The sequence below is a fragment of the Oncorhynchus kisutch genome, linkage group LG10 (genome assembly GCF_002021735.2).
Source record: "Oncorhynchus kisutch isolate 150728-3 linkage group LG10, Okis_V2, whole genome shotgun sequence".
NCBI classification, from domain to species: Eukaryota; Metazoa; Chordata; class Actinopteri; order Salmoniformes; family Salmonidae; genus Oncorhynchus; species Oncorhynchus kisutch.
The window spans coordinates 47975903-47998379 of record NC_034183.2 but is presented as its reverse complement, the minus strand read 5'-3'; the positions used below and the strand labels follow the sequence as shown (position 1 = coordinate 47998379).

Genomic DNA, 22477 nt, shown 5'->3' with positions numbered 1-22477 from the left:
TTATTTTTTTTATTTTTATTTCACCTTTATTTAACCAGGTAGGCTAGTTGAGAACAAGTTCTCATTTGCAACTGCGACCTGGCCAAGATAAAGCATAGCAGTGTGAGCATACAACAAAGAGTTACACATGGAGTAAACAATTAACAAGTCAATAACACAGTAGAAAACGAAGGGGGGGTCTATATACAATGTGTGCAAAAGGCATGAGGAGGTAGGCAAATAATTACAATTTTGCAGATTAACACTGGAGTGATAAAAGATCAGATGGTCATGTACAGGTAGAGATATTGGTGTGCAGAAGAGCAGAAAAGTAAATAAATAAAAACAGTACGGGGATGAGGTAGGTGAAAAGGGTGGGCTATTTACCAATAGACTATGTACAGCTGCAGCGATCGGTTAGCTGCTCAGATAGCTGATGTTTGAAGTTGGTGAGGGAGATGAAAGTCTCCAACTTCAGCGATTTTTGCAATTCGTTCCAGTCACAGGCAGCAGAGTACTGGAACGAAAGGCGGCCAAATGAGGTGTTGGCTTTAGGGATGATCAGTGAGATACACCTGCTGGAGCGCGTGCTACGGGTGGGTGTTGCCATCGTGACCAGTGAGCTGAGATAAGGCGGAGCTTTACCTAGCATAGACTTGTAGATGACCTGGAGCCAGTGGGTCTGGCGACGAATATGTAGCGAGGGCCAGCCGACTAGAGCATACAAGTCGCAGTGGTGGGTAGTATAAGGTGCTTTAGTGACAAAACGGATGGCACTGTGATAGACTGCATCCAGTTTGCTGAGTAGAGTGTTGGAAGCCATTTTGTAGATGACATCGCCGAAGTCGAGGATCGGTAGGATAGTCAGTTTTACTAGGGTAAGCTTGGCGGCTTGAGTGAAGGAGGCTTTGTTGCGGAATAGAAAGCCGACTCTTGATTTGATTTTCGATTGGAGATGTTTGATATGAGTCTGGAAGGAGAGTTTGCAGTCTAGCCAGACACCTAGGTACTTATAGACGTCCACATATTCTAGGTCGGAACCATCCAGGGTGGTGATGCTAGTCGGGCATGCAGGTGCAGGCAGCGACCGGTTGAAAAGCATGCATTTGGTTTTACTAGCGTTTAAGAGCAGTTGGAGGCCACGGAAGGAGTGTTGTATGGCATTGAAGCTTGTTTGGAGGTTAGATAGCACAGTGTCCAAAGACGGGCCGAAAGTATATAGAATGGTGTCGTCTGCGTAGAGGTGGATCAGGGAATCGCCCGCAGCAAGAGCAACATCATTGATATACACAGAGAAAAGAGTCGGCCCGAGAATTGAACCCTGTGGCACCCCCATAGAGACTGCCAGAGGACCGGACAGCATGCCCTCCGATTTGACACACTGAACTCTGTCTGCAAAGTAATTGGTGAACCAGGCAAGGCAGTCATCCGAAAAACCGAGGCTACTGAGTCTGCCGATAAGAATATGGTGATTGACAGAGTCGAAAGCCTTGGCGAGGTCGATGAAGACGGCTGCACAGTACTGTCTTTTATCGATGGCGGTTATGATGTCGTTTAGTACCTTGAGTGTGGCTGAGGTGCACCCATGACCGGCTCGGAAACCAGATTGCACAGCGGAGAAGGTACGGTGGGATTCGAGATGGTCAGTGACCTGTTTGTTGACTTGGCTTTCGAAGACCTTAGATAGGCAGGGCAGGATGGATATAGGTCTGTAACAGTTTGGGTCCAGGGTGTCTCCCCCTTTGAAGAGGGTGCGTACGCCTCTTCTATTCTACAGTTCATCTTCCACATAAAACATCAAACATGCGGGATAAACTCTTAAAATGAATGGTCAAGGAAATCAAAACCTGTATGCGAATAACATTGAAAAATAACATTGACCTGTATGTGAATAACCTATATTTCATGAATCACTGAAACTTTGTTCAATTTGGGGAACATACAATATTTCACAAAGTATTAGTTTAACCATCATGTTGACCCTGAGGCTTTCAAAAAGAAGCCAAAGAAATAAAATGGTTGGTGGAAATATAATTGGCTATTCTAGTGATGTAGTCTTTGGTATCTGGAAGTGTGACCTGTCAGGAATCAGTGAAACTCATGTTCTATGACTGACTGGTATTTCTTTTGAATTAAATTATACTTATACATCCTGTGGGGTGTGGCCTATTCAATTCAAATTTCAACTCATGAGTTGACTGGGAGCCAATTCTGAATTGAGCCCAACCCTGGAACACACCTCTGGCTTTCACTAAGGTATAGATGGTGTACAGAAGTTTATTTTTGCGTCCTCTGAATGTGAGGGTCACTGTTTTATCTCTGTGTGTGTTCAGATCTCAGAGCGGGGTCTAAAGAGTTCCCTGGTGATCGAGGACGATCTGCGCTTCGAGGTCTTTTTCAAGCGACGCCTGATGAACCTGATGAGTGAAGTGGAGAGCCAGGGTCTAGACTGGGACCTGATGTAAGTGTTCCATAGACTGTACATCATCCACTATACACACGGGATATCCTCTATTCTAGGTCAGTGATTTTCAACCTCTGGTCCGCAGACAGGCATTGGTCCCTGGGATGTCGCTGGCCGATCTCTCAGACATATGATACAGTATTTGGTTAGTTCTTAAGTGTTAATTGTAATGTTAGCAGTCCTTTTTAAGAGTTAAGCACCCCCGTTCTAGACTCCGCACTTACTGTCTACCCTTCCCAAGTGGTGTAAACTTCAACTTTCTCTTCCCCAACTGTTCCTCCTCCCAGTTATATTGGCAGAAAGAGGATGCAGGTGGACCGCCCTGAGAAGTCCGTACCCAATATACACAACCTGGTGGAGGCCGACTACTCCTATTGGACGCTGGGCTATATGATGTCATTACAAGGAGCCCAGAAGCTGCTGAGGGCAGAGCCGTTGAAGAGGATATTACCCGTGGATGAGTTCCTCCCTGTCATGTTCAATAAACACCCTGTGTAAGTTTACCTCTCTCTGTCACACGCTTTCTCTTTGTCTTTCTGTCGCCTGTCTCTCCGGGTAAATCTCAAAAGTATTTTCCTGGATTCCTTGAATCTTCTCGCCTCCTTTTCAAAGTGTCTGCAGGAGACTAAGGGAGCATGAGAGGAGAAAGATATTCTGTTCTCGAAGCTCCCCTTCACAGTTTAAGGAGGCAGCGAGGAGAGAAGACAAAGGGAATCAAGGAAAAGACTTGAGATTCACCCATTCCTCTTTTCAATGTATCCCGTGACATCTTTATCTCCTCTCTCTTACCTCTCTCTCCAGCTCGGACTACATGGAGCACTTTGAGGAGCGGGACCTGAAGGCCTTCTCGGCCGAGCCCCTGCTAGTGTTCCCCACTCACTACACAGGAGACTCGGGCTACATCAGCGACACAGAGACCTCCGTGGTGTGGGACAACGAGAAGGTGCGTACGGACTGGGACCGGGCCCGCTCGGGGAAGACCCAGGAGCAGGCGGAGATCAGCAGCGAGGCCCAGAACTCTGACGTACTTCAGTCACCTCTGGACAGCACAGCCACACGGGATGAACTATGAGAGGAGAACGGGTGGAGAGGAAGGGGGATGGGATTGGCGATGGAGTATGGGTGGAGAGAGATGCTGAAGACTAAGAACCATCATGAGTGATGGTTCTTAGGGGTTTTTTCCCCCGTTTCTTGCATCATTGCAGCAACATGACGTATAGTATACGTAGGCACCTGTTTTTGTTTCCTTTTTTAACCAAAGATTACAAGTTAAAGGGATTAGTTGCATTATTTTGGAAAAAATTATTCATTATTTCATTTCAGAAATATGTTGGACTCACCTTTTTTTTCTGCATTTACAAGACCCAAATACAGGGTGGGATCTGTATGTCAACAGTGATCTGGTTGGACTGTCTATTACATTTCAGTGATGTGATTGGCCTGTGAACTGGAACTTTGTTTCTGATTGGTCACTACCATGCCTCAAGTGCCTTATAGCCTAGTTCATCATGCCAAATCTCACAACTGACCCGAGACCTTGTCACCTCTAGAATGAATAATTCATTTATTAATTGTTAATCAATTAACGTGTGTGCATGTACTATAACAGTGAACTGTAGCAGTCTTTTTGAAAGGACTGGAAAAGACAAGCATCTGCATGCTTTTTGGAGATACCTTTAAGAGGACCTTTTTCCATTTGTTCATTTGTAAAACTATAGCTAGAACTAACATCTATTGCATCAATTAGAGATTTAAGCTTCAAAGTTGTGTGCTGCTTTGCAAACCAGTCCCATAGTTTTACGAAAACCTCACCACGGAGCTCAAAGTCCTATCATATGACAAATGAGATTAATACCAAAACAGTAATTAAAAAGCAACATCTCCCAAAAGGAATGACTTGGCTACCCGCCCTCCCTATCAGACAATAGCCATTGAGCTACAGTAGTGCTCTTTATAGCTTTGGAGTACATCTCATTAAAAAACAACAGCTCCCAATGTTTATAACTATGGGTAGAATCCTAACTTCCACTTAAGTCAAATCTTCCTCATCTGTTAATTGACATCAATGCATCACTATAAGTAAAAATGTCACTTAAGTGGATGTTAGGATTCACCTCTATCCGCCTTCCCTGTCAGTCCATGGCCATTGAGTTACAGTAGAGCTGTTTATAGCAGTGGAGTACTCCTTTCCCCCACTTGCCACCTCTGGTCTGTTTCCAGGCTACTGGCTTGTCACCTTCACACAGAGGGTCACAGGCGGGAGCAACCGCAGTAGATGCCTCACACTTTTGTGGTCGAGGAGGAGCCATGTGATTCCTCCCAGCCACATCCAAACTTGGTCGGTCGGCCTGCGTCACCACCTCGCTCTCTTCGGAATTAAGGTGGAAAGCAGAAACACTTTGGACCGTGTAGTGTAGCAGTTAAATAGAAGCCTGTGTTTAACAGATAAGACACAAAGCTTGAATGGATCGTCATGCTTTTCATCTTTTAGTTATTTATTGCTGGCCTGTCAGAAGAAGTGTCCATCTAGAGCAGGGGTGGGCAACTCCAGTCCTCGGGGGCCTAATTGGTGTCACACTTTTTCCCCTTCCCAGCAAACACAGCTGATTAATCAAATTGCATTCTAAACTGTTAAGGTGATTATTGGAGTCAGGTGTGTTAGCTGGGGCAAACTGTGACACCAATCAGGACCTCGAGGACTGGAATTGCCTAGGGCGTGGTTTCCCAAACTTGGCTCTGCCCCCGCCCCCCATGGTTTTTGCCCTAGCACTAAACAGCACATTCAAATAATCAAAGCTTGATGATGAGTTGATTATTTGAATCAGCTGCAAAAAACAAAACGTGCACCCAGGGGATTCCCCAGGACCGAGTTTGGAAAACCCAGGTCTAGGGCACATTCATTCCACGGAGGGCCGAGTGTCTGTGGGTTTTCGCTCTTCCATTGTACTCGGTTGATGAATTAAGGTCCCTGATTAGTAAGGAACTCCCCTCACCTGGTTGTCTAGGTATTAATTGAAAGGATAAAAAAAAAGAGTTTGACACTCCTGGTCTGGGGACCTCCCAATGTGTTGGTTCTAGCTGTAGCCCTACCTTCCAAGGCATTGGTTCTAGTTGTTAGGTGGGATATATTAAGATTCAGTTGAGATTAACTCATAGTAGTCTAAGAGATTACATTGTCTGTCATAACAGTGTTTTTGTAACTTCATACCAAATAATAAAATATTTTGTTTAAAAAAATATAATTATGGTCTCTTTTCCTCCAGATTGTCAAATTAGAGATTTCTCCACTTTACTTTGAGATTGATATGTCATGACCAAATTGGCTAGATGTTGCACCACTGAAACCTTATCAAAAGTTACTGTCTGTGATTATAGGGTTGTTGGGTGTCAAATTGCCATCCCCCTCATATTCTGTGCAATAATTGCAGAGTTCCTTTTTACATGTGCCATAACTCCTCAGTGAACGAACTAACGGAATTCAAAATAACTATGGGATCTCCATGCTTTCTACTTACCAACAAGTTACTAAAAATGGAATCCTACAGTCAGGGAATTCTAAATATATATATATTTTTTAAATCACTGCCTGCAAAATGGGAATAAGACATATCCGGCTAGGCCTACTCTGTTTCGTGTGTGCTCTTTAAACCTGCTCTTTTGCTCCCAGTGTGATCCTCGAAAATGTTTACCTTGATAGGCATTGTGCCCCAAAGCTGTAATTTTCAAGTGGTTTATGAATCAAACATAACAAAAAAAATGCCCTTGCGTGACGGTCACGCCGCCTGCTGTTATTTATATCCCTCCGAAAAACAATTAAAACCAGGGTTGAATTGACGCCAATAATGTTGCGACATGGGAATGCGGTCGGAAAAGATGCTTAGCGGAACAAGACCGTAAGTAGGGACGGAAAACCCTAGTTGATAGACCTGAAAAGATTGTTCTATGACACAGTTTTACTTCGCAAAGAGATTGAGGAAATCAGTCGGCGGATATGAGACAACCAGTAACGGCTGAGTAGACTCTGGGCTAGGCTATAGTGATGCTCAAAGGACACTGCCTATTCAAACTGACAATTACACACCTCTGTGGAAATTGATAGATGTTTTTTGTTCTACATTGCATTAAATGTATAGCCTACCACATTTTGTGCTAGGCTATTTGAATGCGTGTTAACCTAATTATTTTGTGTTGCGTGCCTACATGGAATCAGACAGCTAGAAATGTCTTTGTTGGAGTTGAATATACACCTGCGCCAGCGGCGTGGGGTAAAACATACGCCTACTGAACAGTGAGAGAATGATTCTCATTTACCGGGAATGAACACCACATTTATCCCGTGTCAAAACGGTAGTGGTGTTCTTAGGATTAAATACTACGATGTTACATGGACAAGACTCCGCACAGTGGCGGAATGTCTGAGACAACTAGGCTGCTTTTTGAGGACTGTTGCGGTAAGTCAATGGAACATATTTACGACTTTCACACATGTTTTTCTTTTGTAGGTCTAATGATTTACAGACAAGACGAATAGGCCTATGACTATGCAGTTCTGTCATGTTATCTGAAGATTTTCGCGTCTGCCAAGGCATACCACACATAGCCAAATTCATTATTGGACAAACAAAAGGACGTTTATGTGCGCTCTGAGCCTGACCCTAACCTTTGTTCATGTTCTAGTCGTAACTAGGAAACTCGGAAATGTCAGACTTGCTAACTTGTTGTAATTATACACATCCCGCGTTCAACAAGCAAGTCCGAAATGTCAGTTTCCTTGTCCCAACTAGCACCTGAACGCGGCATAATGCACCGTTGGCTACACATCGTGACGTGTTTCATTACGCCGTACGTCATCTTCACGCAGTCTTGCCCAATGATCTGTGGATTGCTAATAGGCAAGATGACGTACGGCGTAATGAACACGTCACGATGTGTAGCCAACGGTGCATTTAGGGCAATTCAGAAAGCGGATTAAGGACCTTATTACTGATGAATGTGTTGTTTTTGATGTGTATTTTCAGTGATTTATGTAAATCAGGGCTCATCTGTAAAAGAGACCTTGACTCCCTGATAAAATAAAAGTTAAAAGGCCTATCCTTTTATTTCCCGTGAAAAAGTTGTCAACTATAAATAGTAAAGTACAGATACTGTAAAAAACGACTTAAGTAGTACTTTAAAGTATTTTTACTTAAGTACTTTACACCACTGAAAGTAGTCTGGCTACTTTTGCAATCAGTGGAGGCTGTTGATGGGAGGACGGCTCATAGCCTAATAATGGCTGGAATTGAATTGTATCAAAGCTGTTTGATACCATTCCATTTACTCTCTTCCAGTTAATTATGAGCCGTCCTCCCCTCCACAGCCTCCACTCTGGCTGCTATAACATTCAAAAATATGACTTATGTGACATCGTCTGCTGAACCACATTTCTGCCTCAAACCTGTCTGAATTAAGCCGTGAAGAACAGGGGTGGCAGCATCATGTTGTGGGGGTGCTTTGCTGCAGGTGGGACTGGTGCACTTGTCGTGGAAATTTCCGGTATTTACCAAATCATGAGAGCAAACCACACACAAGTCAGAGTTAGTTATCACAAAGTCCATCTTTAATTATATGAGCTCCATCACAACCCTGTGACTCTCAGATGAATTCAGTGTCTATCAATGAATTCTCTGAGAGTCCCTTACACATTGCAACTGAGATCCTTTATAGCAAAGACACACATAGCCAGACAGCATAGGCATAATTTATCGTTCAACTTTGTCTCCTAAACTATGTTATTTTCTCAAACTCAGAACCATAAACCAATCCTCCATATCAACAGGCATATATCAAATCCATCCTATCTTGACAAGATCACAGAGACACATTGACTGGCACACAGACATTGTGGAGCCAAGAGATACACGCTTGACCTCTCCCCTCTCTCCGGCCCAAGCAACTTAGTCTTGACAGAGACCAGATACTGCAACCCCGCCACAGTATTACAAAAATAAACATTCTGATGAGAAGTGACTTACAAACATATGATGAATATAAAACATCTTACCTATGTTACCAACTAATTCTGATTATTCTCCAACACACTTCACAAAATAGGTTGCTTCATAAGGAAGGAAAATTATGTTATATTGAAAATGTAATTAAATTGAAGCAACATCTCATGACATCAGTCAGAAAGTTAAAGCTAGGTGGCAAATGGGTCTTCCAAATGGACAATGACCCCAAGCATACTTCCAAAGTTGTGGCAAAATGGCTTAAGGACATCATCCTCTCTACTATTATTCTGACATTTTACATTCTTAAAATAAAGTGGTGATCCTAACTGACCTTAAACAGTGAATTTTTACTAGGATTAAATGTCAGGAATTGTGAAAAACAGAGTTTAAATGTATTTGGCTAAGGTGTATGTAAACATCCGACTTCAACTGTATATGGAGCCCTCCGCATTGGTAAAAAAATGTGGGTGGTGCACGGTGATGCAGTACAGAGCTCAATTTGGCCTCTGTATATCTCCGGAGGCTCCGCAAATGCGTCACACCATCATTGCGCCTCCAACCACATTTTTGGATCAAGCATAAATTGGCTCTTAGTTTAGCAACCATACGATGCAGCATTACAACGTGAACGCAATTGGTTGACAGTCTGCTGGGTCGGGTATCATACGTTCCTCCTTTGCAGTGCCCACTACATACTATGCCCACTACGCGTCACTTACTATATGCCGTGGCCACTCTTGATGGGCATCAAATCAAATTTATTAGTCACATACACGTGTTTAGCAGATGTTATTGCGGGTGTAGCGAAATGCTTGTGCTTCTAGTTCCGACAGTGCAGCAATATCTAAGAAGTAATATCTAACAATTTCACAACATATATCCTATACACACAAATCTAAGTAGAGGAATGGAATTAATAATATATAAATATATGGATGAGCAATGTCAGAGCGGCATAGACTAAGATACAGTTGAATAGTATAGAATACATTTGTGAAGGGAATTTTTATCAATGATGACGAATTATGTATACATTTCAATCAGGACTGACTAATCAGAATACTATTATGTTACTGTATATGTACTAATCAGAATACTATTATGTTACTGTATATGTATGAATTTTCTTTTTAATCCTAGTACTGAATATAATGTGTGTAAATATAATCAAGAATTAGAACAATGACTGTCTGTACCATGGTAGAAATGAATGAACTTATAGCCAGACTGGCTAGAAGGCTTATCTACACAAGCTGGCCTTGGCTCGGTCATATATTATCTTAATAGGGAGAGACGATGTGAGAACCATACAGCCATTGTACTGGAGCGGAGATGACACGGGCTAGTACTAAAACTAATGACGTCATTTTCAGTTTATAACCTGTGGTAAACTGTGTAATGGGCAGTACTCTCGTGAATAAACGCTGCTGATTGACTTTAAGACTGGGCTCTGTCCATTTTATACAAATAGAAGTCATACAAATTCTGATGAATTGACAGTGTTTAATTTTAATTGGGTATTAAAACAGAGGAATTTAATTCCTGCAACAACATTTGAGATGAGTAATGCAAGATATGTAAACATTATTAAAGTGACTAGTGTTCCATTTATTAAAGTGGCCAATGAATGGCCTTGAGAAAGAAGCTGTTTCTCAGTCTCTCGGTCCCAGCTTTGATGCATCTGTACTGACCTCGCCTTCTGGATGATAGCAAGTGAACAGTGGCTCGGGTGGTTGTTGTCCTTGATTATCTTTTTGGCATTTCTGTGACATCGGGTGCTGTAGGTGTCCTGGAGGGCAGGTAGTTTGCCCCCGGTGATGCATTATGCACACCGCACCACCCTCTGGAGAGCCCTGCTGGTGTGGGCGGTGCAGTTGCCGTACCAGGTAGTGATACAGTCCAACGGGATGCTCTCCATTGTGCATCTGTAAAAGTTTGTGAGGGTTTTAGGTGACAAGCCACATTTATTTAGCCTCCTTCAATGTTTTATTTTGCCAGTGGGCATCCAACTTTGCACCGCCACCTACTGTGCTGAAATGTGGGCCAAATATCTAGTAGGTCAATGGCAGTGGGCGTGGCATGTAGTGGGCGCAGGATGTAGTGGGTGTGGCATGTAGTAACCACAGTCTGCATATTATGGAACGCCTTTACACTATTTGATATATCAAATAACACTATTTGAGCTTCTACTTTTAAAAACCCACCTCTCCAGAAACAAGTCTATTGCCGCTTGCTATAGATCACCTTCTGCCCCCAGTTGTGCCCTGGACACCATATGCGAATTGATTGCCCCCATCTTTCTTCAGAGCTCGTGCTGCTAGGTGACCTAAACTGGAACATGCTTAATTAACACCCCAGCCATCCTACTATCCAAGCTTGATGCTCTCACAAATTATCAATGAACCCACCAGGTACAACCCCAAATCCGTAAACACGGGCACCCTCATAGATATCATCCTAACCAACCTGCCCTCCAAATACACCTCTGCTGTCTTCAACCAGGATCTCAGCGACCACTGCCTCATTGCCTGCGTCCGTAATGGGTCTGCGGTCAAGCAACCACCCCTCATCACAATCAAACTCTCCCTAAAACATTTCAGCGAGCAGGCCTTTCTAATAGGCCTGGCCCGGGTATCCTGGAAAGATATTGACATCATTCCATCAGTAGAGGATGCCTGGTTGTTCTTTAAAAGTGCTTCCCTCCCCATTTTAAATAAGCATGCTATATTTAAAAAATGTAGAACCAGGAACAGATATAGCTCTTGGTTCACTCCAGACCTGACTGCCCTTGACCAGCACAAAAACATCCTGTGGCGTACTGCATTAGCATCGAATAGCCCCCGCAATGTGCAACTTTTCAGGGAAGTTAGGAACCAATATACAGAGGGAGTTAGGAAAGATAAGGCTAGCTTTTTCAAACATAAATTTGCATCCTGTAACACTAACTCCAAAAAGTTCTGGGACACTGTAAAGTCCATGGAGAATAAGAGCACCTCCTCCCAGCTGACCACTGCACTGAGGCTAGGAAACACTGTCACAACCGATAAATCCGCAATAATTGAGAATTTCAATAAACATTTTTCTATGGCTGGCCATGCTTTCGACCTGGCTACCCTGCCCCCTGGTCAACAGCCCTGCACCCTTCACTGCAACTTGCCCAAGCCTCCCCATTTCTCCTTCACCCAAATCCAGATAGCTGATGTTCTGAAAGAGCTGCAAAATCTGGCCCCCTCCTCCTAAAATTATCTGCCGAAATTGTTGCATCCCCTATTACTAGCTTGTTCAACCTCTCTTTTCATATCGTGTGAGATCCCCAAAGATTGGCAAGCTGCCGCGGTCATCTCCCTCTTCAAAAGGGAGACACTCTAGACACAAACTGCTACAGAACTATATCTATCCTACCCTGCCTTTCTAAGGTCTTCGAAAGCCAAGTTTTAACAAACAGATCACCGACCATTTCGAATCCCACCGTACCTTCTCCGCTATGCAATCTGGTTTCCGAGCTGGTCACGGCTGCACCTCAGCCATGCTCAAGGTCCTTAACGACATCATAACCGCCATCGATAAGAGACAATACTGTGCAGCTGTATTCATCGACCTGGCCAAGGCTTTCGATTCTGTCAATCACCATATTCTTATCTGCAGACGAAACAGCCTTGGTTTCTCAAATGACTGCCTAGCCTGGTTCACCAACTTTTTCTCTGACAGAGTTCAGTGTGTCAAATCGGTGGGCCTGCAGTCTCTATGGGGGTGCCACAGGGTTCAATCCTCAGGCCGACACTTTTCTCTGTATACACCAATGATGATGCTTTCGCTGCTGGTGATTCTCTGATCCACCTCTACGCAGACGACACCACTCTGTATACTTCTGGCCCTTCTTTGGACACTGTGTTAACTAACCTCCAGACGAGCTTCAATGCCATACAACTCTCCTTCCGTGGCCTCCAACTGCTCTTAGCAAAACTAAATGCATGCTCTTCAACTGATCGCTGCCCCCACCTACCCACCCGTCCAGCATCACTACTCTGGATGGTTCTGACTTAGAATATGTGGACAACTACAAATACCTAGGTGTCTGGTTAGACTGTAAACTCTCCTTCCAGACTCGCATTAAGCATCTCCAATCCAAAATGTAATCTATAATCGGATTCCTATTTCGCAAGAAAGCATCCTTCACTCATGCTGCCAAACATACCCTAGTAAAATTGACTATCCTACCGATCCTCGACTTCGGCGATGTCATTTACAAAATAGCCTCCAATACCCTACTCAATAAATTGGATGCAGTCTATCACAGTGCCATCGTTTTGTCACCAAAGCCCCATATACTACCCACCAAGCCCCGCCTTATCTCAGCTCACTGGTCACCATAGCAGCACCCACCCGCAGCACGCGCTCCAGCAGGTATATTTCACTGGTCACCCCCAAAGGCAATTCCTCCTTCGGCCGCCTTTCCCTCCAGTTCTCTGCTGCCAATGACTGGAACAAACTGCAAAAATCACTGAAGCTGGAGACTCATATCTCCCTTACTAGCTTTAAGCACCAGCTGTCAGAGCAGCTTACAGATCAATGCACCTGTACATAGCCAATCTGTAAATTGCCCATCCAACTACCTCAACACCATATTGTCATTTCTTTTGCTCCTTTGCACCCCAGTACCGCTACTTGCACTCATCTTCTGCACATCTATCACCCCAGTGTTTAATTTGCCATACTGTAATAATTTCGCTGCTATGACCTATTTATTGCCTCACCCCCCTTATCCTACCTCATTTGCACACACTGTATATAGACTTTCTCTATTGTATTATTGACTGTATGTTTGTTTATTCCATGTGTGTTGTTGTATGTGTCGAACTGCTTTGCTTTATCTTGGCCAGGTCGCAGCTGTAAATGAGAACTTGTTCTCAACTAGCCTACCTGGATAAATAATGGTGAAATAAAATAAATGAATAAAATTTGACACGTTAAATAACACATTTCTATTATAGAATGTTGTGTGTTCTGAATTTGCCCGTGCAAGCCAAGCACCACCACTACTATCAGTAGCACTGTCAAAGCTGTACAAAAAATCTGCAAATACCGGCCACGAACGATGTGTTTACAATACCGCGTTCGTAATAAAGCATCATTGGTTTGATCGCAACTTCTGGGGTAGCTAGCTTTAGCTTGGTAGCTAGCTAGCACCAATACAATCAGCCTGAAAACAACGACCAGTAGAAACTGCAGTCAAGTGTTCTATAGGATTGAGGTCAGGGCTTTGTGATGGCCACTCCAATACCTTGACTTTGTTGTCCTTAAGCCACTTTGCCACAACTTTGGAAGTATGCTTGGGGTCATTGTCCATTTGGAAGACCCATTTTCAACCAAGCTTTAACTTCCTGACTGATGTCTTGAGATGTTGCTTCAATATATCCACATAGTTTTCCTGTCTCATGATGCCATCTATTTTGTGAAGAGCACCAGTCCCTCCTGCAGCAAAGCACCCCCACAACATGATGCTGCCACCCCCGTGCTTCACTGTTGGGATGGTGTTCTTCAGCTTGCAAGCTTCCCCCTTTTTCCTCCAAACATAATGATAGTTGTTATGGCCAACAGTTCTGTTTCATCAGACCAGAGGACATTTTCTAAAAAGTACGATCTTTGTCCCCATCTGCAGTTGCAAACCATTGTCTGTTTTTTGCTGCTGTTCTGGGATTGATTTGTGCTTTTCGCACCAAATTATGTTAATCTCTAGGAGACAGAATGCACCTCCTTCCTGAGCGGTATGACGGCTGTGTGGTCCCATGGTGTTTATACTTGCCAACTATTGTTTGTACAGATGAAAGTGGTACCTTCAGGCATTTGGAAATTGCTCCTAATGATGAACCAGACTTGTGGAGGTCCACAATTTTTTTTTAGGTCTTGGCTGATTTCTTTTGTTTTTCCCATGATGCTTTGCTTGAGAAAAGAGGCACTGAGTTTGAAGATAGGTCTTGAAATATATCCACAGGTACACCTCCATTTGACTCAGGCTAATTGACATAATTTATCAGAAGCTTCTAAAGCCATGACATAATTTTCTGGAATTTTCCAAGCTGTTTAAAGGAACAGTCAACTTAGTGTATTTAAACTTCTGACCCACTGGAATTGTGATACAGTGAAATAATTTGTCTGTAAACAATTTTTAGAAAAATTACTTGTGTCATGCACAAAGTAGTTTGCCAAAACTATAGTTTGTTAACAAGAAATTTGTGGAGTGGTTGAAAACGAGTTTTAATGACTCCAACCTAAGTGTATGTTAACTTCCGACTTCAACTGTATATCTTCCGATGGTGCGACTGCTGTCGGCATTCAAAGATTATCCAACTTGAATAAACGCTTCGAGGTAAGGATGACAGTAGTGGTGTAATCTACGGCGATACAGATATCACTTATTATTGATATCTACATAGAGCATGGATGTGAATCACACTGCTGCTCTCTCATTTATCTTTTTGCACCTTAAGGATTGTTGTTGTGGATGGCTGTTCACATATCTAAATGTGTATTTAAACCAAAAATTGCTTGAATTCAAGAAGTTTAAGCTGCCTACCAATCATTGCAGGCTCCCGAATAATTTTTCTTAAATTACTTGGCTAGTTGGAACCGGTGGACAGCCAGTGAAAAATGCGCTCTTGCAACAGCTGCATAGTGCAGATCCAAGCCAATGGAATAAAAGTGGGGCTTTCTCATTCATGCCGATATAAAGAAAATATCCATAGGACTAATGGACACATCCTCAAACTTGCAAACTTTTGATTGACTTAAAGGGGCAATCTGTAGTTAAGACATCCCATTTTTGGACTCGTAAATTATATATACAGTACCAGTCAAAAGTTTGGACCCACCTACTCATTCAAGGATTTTTCTTTATTTTTTACTATTTTCTACATTGTAGAATAATAGTGAAGACATCAAAACTATGAAATAACACATATGGAATCATGTACTAACCAAAAAAGTGTTTTAGATTCTTCAAAATATTGCACTGAGATCCCATTCGGGAGCCTTCAATACACATAGTGGTATAATACACAATGCGTAACTGGTACAATAAATGTGGCTCAATTCTCACCGGTTTCAGAGTCCTGCAATAAGAGCTGCAACACTAATGTTCTCTGCATATCACTGAGTAGACTGATACCCAATGTCATTGATCCACAATCCATAGGTACAGTGAAATAAATATGCCCCCAATGCAATTCTGAAGTCCAATACATAGTGCGATTTCAACAGATTTGTCAAATGAACAAATTATTGTCTTTTGTTGAATTTATATAACATCATTACAACTTCGTTTAGCATGATCTATTCAGTTATGGCATAATTCCACTATTTGTATTAATTTGCATCACTGTCAATGACAGACTTTTATTTTGAAGGCTAATCGCAAATTACACTTGTGGCTATTCCTTATTGTGGCTATTTTCATACAGATGGGTTCGACCACCATAAATCAAATAAGAACTTTCTTATAAATTAGGGGTATTTTAGATGACACCTAGCTAGATAGTTAGCTAGCTAACTATATCTACTGAAACAGATTATGAAGTTTTGCTATGTTTTTGGGGAAGAACATTGTTTGCAGTCATCAGCTAGCTAGCTTTTTTTTAATGACCAGCACTGTCCAGACAGAGCTAGTGGAGGGCAGGGGCTCTGGACAAAACTTTACCAGCATCCTAGAATATGAATCAATGAATCGTTGTGACATATAAAATACGAGTGATAGTGTAATCAATGCGTAATAAGTACATAAAACATGTGTTAAATTATTAAATTGCATGCAGTCATATTCAGGTCCTGATTAATCAACACGCATATTTAACACAAGGAATACCTATTTAAGAATGCTGTTCATTGACTACAGCTCAGCATTCAACACCGTAGTACCCTCCAAGCTCATCATCAAGCTGGAGGCCCTGGGCCTCAACCCCGCCCTGTACAATTGGGTCCTGGCCTTTCTTGATGGGCCACCTCAAGTGGTGAAGGTAGGAAACAACATCTCCACCTCACTGACCCTCAACACTGGGGCCCCACAAGGGTGCATGCTCAGGCCCCTCCTGTACTCCCTGTTCACCCATGCACGCCTCCAACTCAATCATCAAGTTAGCAGACGACACAACAGTAGTGGGCTTGATTAGCAACGACGACGAGACAACCTACAGCAGAGCTGCCCAACCCTGTTCCTGGAGAGCTACCCTCCTGAAGGTTTTCGATCCAACCCCAGTAGTAACTAACCTGATTCAGTTTATCAACCAGATAATTATTCGAATCAGGTGCGCTAGATTAGAGTTGGAGCGAAAACCTTCAGGATGGTAGCTCTCCAGGAACAGGGTTGGCCAGGCCTGGCCTACAGGGAGGAGGTGAGGGCGCTCGGAGTGTGGTGTCAGGAAAACAACCTTTCACTCAACGTCAATAAAAAAAAGGAAATGATCGTGGACTTCAGGAAACAGCAGAGGGAGCATCCCCTTATCCACATCGAAGGGACAGCAGTGGAGAAAGTGGAAAGTTTTAAGTTCCTCGGCGTACACCTCAACAACAAACTGAAAGGTTTCACCCACACAGACAGTGTGGCGCAACCTCTTCAACCTCAGCAGGCTGAATCAATGTAGCTTGTCACCAAAAACTCTGACTAACATTTACAGATCCACAATCGAGAGCATCCTGTCGGGCTGTGTCACAGTCTGGTACGGCAACTGCTCCGCCCTCAACCCGAAAGGTTCTCTAGAGGGTGATGCAGTTTGCATAACGCATCACCGGGTGCAAACTACCTGCCCTCCAGAACACCTACAGCACCTGATGTCACAGGAAGGCAAAAAAAGATCATCAAAGACAACAACCACCCGAGCCACTGCCTGTTCACCATCCAAGGTAGCGGCAAGGTCAGTACAGGTGCATCAAAGCTGGGACCGAGAGGCTGAAAAACAGCTTCTATCTCAAGGCCATCAGACTGCTAAACAGCCATCACTAACTCAGAGAGGCTGCTGCCTACATGGAGACCCAATTACTGGACACTTTAATAAATGGATCACTAGTCACTTTAAATAAGGCCACTTGAATAATGTTTACATATCTTACATTACTCATATCATATGTATACTATTTGACATGTTACATAGTGTTATTCATGTGACTACCGACCATGCCTCAAGGGGTCGCCATCCTACTTCCGATTCCAATGCAAGTTGCAGGGCATGCAGGCATACTGTCTGATATGCCAATTCAGTGGCGATTTTAGCATGTAAATCTTGGTGGGGCATACCCCCAGCACTAAACCAATGGCAACACCTGCATTTTGGAGCTGCCTTACTCAACAAAGCAAAAAAGAGATCATGTTTGTATGCAGCTTTATTAAAGCAATGATTTTATATATTTCTTTACATTGTTTGCAAACTGATATGGGACACATTAATGCCAAAATAGCATGCAAAACAGACAAGAACAACAACAAATATATATATATAAACGATACAGTGCCTTCAGAAAGTATTCAGACACCTTTACCTCTTTTTGTTACGTTACAGACTTATTCTAAAATCCTCAGAAATCTACACTCAATACCCCATAATGACAAAGCGAAAACAGTTTTTAGATTTTTTTGCAAATGTATTAAAAATAAATAAAAAACAGAAATACTTACATAAGTATTCAGATGCTTTTTTTATATGACTCAGAATGTAGCTCCGGTGCTTCCTGTTTCCATTGATCTTCCTTGAAGTTTCTACAACTTCAATGGAGTCCACCTGTGGTAAATTCAATTAATTGAACATGATTTGGAAAGGCACACACCTGTCTATATAAGGTCCCACAGTTAACAGTGTATGTCTGAGCAAAAACTAAGCCATGAAGTTGAGGTAATTGTCCGTAGAGATCCGAGACAGGATTTTGTCGAGGCACAGATCTTGGGAAGGGAACCAAAACACTTCTGCAGCATTGAAGGTCCCCAAGAACACAGTTGCCTCCATCATTCTTAAATAGAATAAGTTTAGAATCACCAAGATTATTCCTAGAGCTGGCTGCCCGGTCAAACTGAGCAATTGGGGGGAGAAGGACCTTGTTCAGGGAGGTGACCAGAAACCCGATGGTCACTTTGAAAGAGCTCAAGAGTTCCTCTGTGGAGATGGGAGAACCTTCCAGAAGGACAACCATCTATGCAGCACTCCACTAATCAGGCCTTTATGGAATGGACGGAAGCCACTCCTCAGTGAAATGCACATGACAGCCCACTTGGAGTTTGCCAAAAGGCACCTAAAGACTCTGACCATGAGAAACAAGATTGAAACTAAGATTGAACTCTTGGCCTGAATGCCAAGTGTCACAGCTGGAGGAAACCTGGCACCATCCTTATGGTGAAGCATGGTGGTGACAGCATCATGTTTTGGTGGTGTTTTTCAGCGGCAGGGACTGGGAGACTAGTTACAATCGAGGCAGAGATGAATGGAGCAAAGTACAGAGAGATCCTTGATGACAACCTGTTTCAGAGCACTCAGGACCTCAGCCTGGGGCGAAGGTTCACCTTCCAACAAGACAACCCTAAGCACACAGCCGAGACAACGCAGGAGTGGCTTCAGGACAAGTCTCTGAATGTCCCTGAGTGGCCCAGCCAGAGCCCGGACTTGAACCCGATCGAACATCTCTGGAGAGACCTGAAAATAGCTGTGCAGCGACGCTCCCCATCCAACCTGAGAGGATCTGCAGAGAAGAATGGGAGAAACTCCCCAAATACAGGTGTGCCAGGCTTGTAGCGTCATACCCAAGAAGACTCGAGGCTGTAATTGCTGCTCTGCCCCAAAGGCCCTGAATGACGGGTCACCACTGTGCCAATTGACTATAGAAACGTATATAGTGTTTTTAGTTTACAAATGACCACACCAACACACACACAGACATTTATTATTTATTTTTTTACAGTGCGTAATCTCTCAATCTAAATATTTTATCTTTCTCTCTTTCCCTCCCACCTTCCCTCCCAGAGCTGGGTGGTCCTAACCAGCTGCATGTGTCCATGGGGCTCCAGGCCCTACAGCAGTCTCTCCAGCCCCTGGCGGAATGCTACCCATCCATGGGGCGACCATGGGGCGACCATGCTGCGTCGCTCCATCACAGGTCAGTCAGTCTCAGCACCCTAGAATCCATCTCCTGGACATTTTTACCTCACTATCATGGGTTGTGTAAGGTCACACTGTAGCAAAATGTTTGCAACAGAAAAAGGAAACCTTTGTTATTATTGGGCATAGTTACAGTTAGTAAAGGTACAATTAGTACTCCCATTTCACTCAGTTTCAAAATGTTTACTGCCTACTATGACACTGGTGAGGACTATGAGATTGCAATTTCAAGAGGTTGCTGTTAAGTTTGAATTGCAGAGATGTGCATAATATCATTCATCTTTCAACACCCATGAGAGAGATAATTTTAGAGGTCAAAGTTTGACCTCTGAACATCTGCACAACACAAACAGTATAACACAGAGGCAAGTGCACTAATACTTTCTGCAAACGCAGAATCACTTTTTCTCTCTTTTTCCTCCTGCACACTCTATGTTCAGTGTGACAATGTAGGTGTGACCTAGATTGTACAGAATCACACTTCCTCTTATCATGATGGTGAAACCGTATTGGCCAACCTCTCTCTGCACTAGAGGAAGATAACCCTGAGAGAGCAAGAAGAGAAGGGTCAAACCCAAGCACTTTACCAGACAGCAGCAGTGTTCTAGTCAAATGTTAGTGTGATTGAGTGCATCTAGAGGAAATCGAGCTCATATCCTGCTCTGTAGCTGCTGTTTGTCTTGTGAACGAGTAGGCATTGCTAACGTTGATGGAATTGATAGATTGATTGATAGAAGGTTGATGGAACGTTGCTGGTGGTGCGAGGAACATTGATGGGGTTGCTGTGCTATATGGTAGTTTGGGGCTAGGTGCACTGATATTTAGTCTGAAATAGAGATGGAGAGGGAAGAAGAACCCCACGTTAAAGAGAAGGAGCACTCCAAAACCCCAGGTGAGTAACAACAAGAGAAAACAGAAGATTGTTATCATGTGGGCCAGTTTCCAGTGCTCAGATTAAGCCTACTCCTGGACTAAAGCATGCTCAATGGAGAATAGTCTCCATCTGGGTCTGGGAAACCATCCATTTAGGTAGAAAAGGAGGTGAGAAAATGTTTCAGGGAAGGTGTGTGTATGTGTGTGTTTTTGGTTTTACTGTCCTTGTGGGGAAGTTCTCACAAGGATACTTCGGACAAGTTTCGCCGGTCTTCACAAGGAAAAAGGCTATTTTAGGCTTAGGGGTTAGGTTTAGGGTTAGAAGTTAGAGATAGGGGGTTAGGGTTAGGTTAGGGGTTAGGGAAAATAGGATTTTGAATGGGGATCAATTGTTTGGTCCCCACAAGGATAATAAAACAAACGTGTGTGTGTGTGTGTGTGTGTGTGAGTGTGCATGTGTGGTTGCATGCTACATCCTCCCAGTCAGTGCAGGATCAGTGAACCTCCTGAACTCATCCTCCATTTTGCATATTGGTGTGTGCCATTTGTGAAACTTTTTCAGGGACATCAGTCCTCATGATTTAAGAGAAAAACATTTAAGGAAAACAAATACTATTTGAACCCACTCTTCGAGCTCCCTCTAGAACTCTGACATGCACAGCAGGCTATAGGGCCCTGCTTTCTGTTAGACTAAGGGCTTGATTCAATCCATATCACAAAGTTCAGCACTATAGCTCGCTTAACATTTGAAGTTAATTTCTGATTGAGCTGAATATGCAGCGTTTACTGTGAATGCAGTCTCCGTGGACACGCAGGAACATTGCTTTTAAATTTAATTTGCGCTATAGAGCTGAACTTTGGCAGAGCTTGGTTGTGTACAGTTCTACTATCTCGTACCTGTCTTCGACTGCCATATGAACAGAACTCTGCTAAGGTGAAAAACAAGGACTTTGTGTCTTCTGAGCAAAACATGACACATCACAAGCAGGATGTGGTTGACCTAAATGGAGACAGAGAGCGAAAGAGAGGGAGGAGAGATGCCGATTTTTTTTTCATCTGTTAACACTGGAAGTTGAGTATTTTTGCATATTAACTGCTCTTAAAGGGATACACAGTCAGCTTCAACTGTAACAGATTCCTATAGGTTTTTAGCCTCATATTCAGTCTCAGCACATGATGCTAGCCCACAAACGTATGTTGAGAGAGACTACAGCATTAGGTTGTAGTTCACTCAGGGTTAATGTACCATCATTCAGTTTTGGGTGTCATCAACCTGTATTTTCCCCAGCCTATACTGTAAACTGTATACTGTAAATGCCAAGCCTGGTTAAACCAGACTGAATACTGCACTCAGTACTGAGCACAGCATTCTGTCTGGCCTAACCAGGCTAGGAAATGAAATAGAACCCCTTTTGTTGGAGTTGCATTTCTCTTTTTCTCAGATTAGTTGCAGTCCTTCCCATATTAGATGTTATATAAAAAGGACATTTTCTTATCTGACACAAAGGTTTTTATAACCATTCTGAGCCATCTCAGCAGTACTCAGTGTGTTATAATGGGTGACCAACAGTGATATATGTTTTTCACCAGAGGCTGGAGAATTGAAAGACAACAGTGTTACAACAAATGCCTTTTACACAAACATACAATCACACATCTGAGGCCTCAATAACCACCACCACCAGCCTTCAAATCCACCACCCTCTTTATTGCCTCACACATTGTTTTATGACTGGGTGTTGGCTGTTGGTTTACCCCTTTATTTGTTATTTCTAAAAATAGAAGATATTTTGTAAGCTTTTTTTTTACAGATAACTTTTTTGGGAGCTGCAAAAAAGCAATTTCAACTTGTGTGTTTTGTGTGTAATGTTTATTTTATGAAAAAGAAAGAGTGATCATTTGGCCTCTCTTGCTCACATGTTTGTCATCCATCTTTTACCCCAGATGTGAAGGTCCCCAACAAATCAGAGACTAAGCGCTACAGCGAGATCTTCCGGGACTTCGATAATTTTGAACTCTCTTTGGTCAACTCGTAAGTC

The 22477-nt window shown here is 43.0% G+C and overlaps 2 protein-coding genes across 10 annotated transcripts in view; both read left to right on the top strand.

Annotated features, from left to right (window-relative positions):
- Positions 1-5680, top strand: part of LOC109897253 (procollagen galactosyltransferase 1-like) — a 34710-nt gene extending 29030 nt beyond the window's left edge. For all 4 annotated transcript variants that reach the window (XM_031833844.1, XM_031833842.1, XM_031833843.1 and 1 more), the window contains 3 exons: positions 2313-2440; positions 2731-2937; positions 3245-5680. In XM_031833844.1, coding sequence (XP_031689704.1) covers positions 2313-2440; positions 2731-2937; positions 3245-3515 — 606 coding nt within the window. In that variant the 3' untranslated portion in view covers positions 3516-5680. The remainder of the gene's footprint in view (positions 1-2312; positions 2441-2730; positions 2938-3244) is intronic.
- A 589-nt stretch (positions 5681-6269) lies between these two features.
- Positions 6270-22477, top strand: part of LOC109897252 (GEM-interacting protein-like) — a 47419-nt gene continuing 31211 nt past the window's right edge. For 2 of the 6 annotated variants that reach the window (XR_004211255.1, XM_031833839.1), the window contains exons 1-3: positions 6329-6894; positions 19431-19563; positions 22383-22470. Coding sequence is in view for 4 of the 6 variants with exons in the window: in XM_031833839.1 (XP_031689699.1) it covers positions 6760-6894; positions 19431-19563; positions 22383-22470 (356 nt within the window). In the remaining 2 variants the exon portion in view is untranslated. Of the gene's footprint in view, positions 6895-19430; positions 19564-20108; positions 20458-22382; positions 22471-22477 lie in introns of those variants that run through there. The other 4 variants (XM_031833836.1, XM_031833840.1, XM_031833837.1 and 1 more) reach the window with 4 other exon arrangements.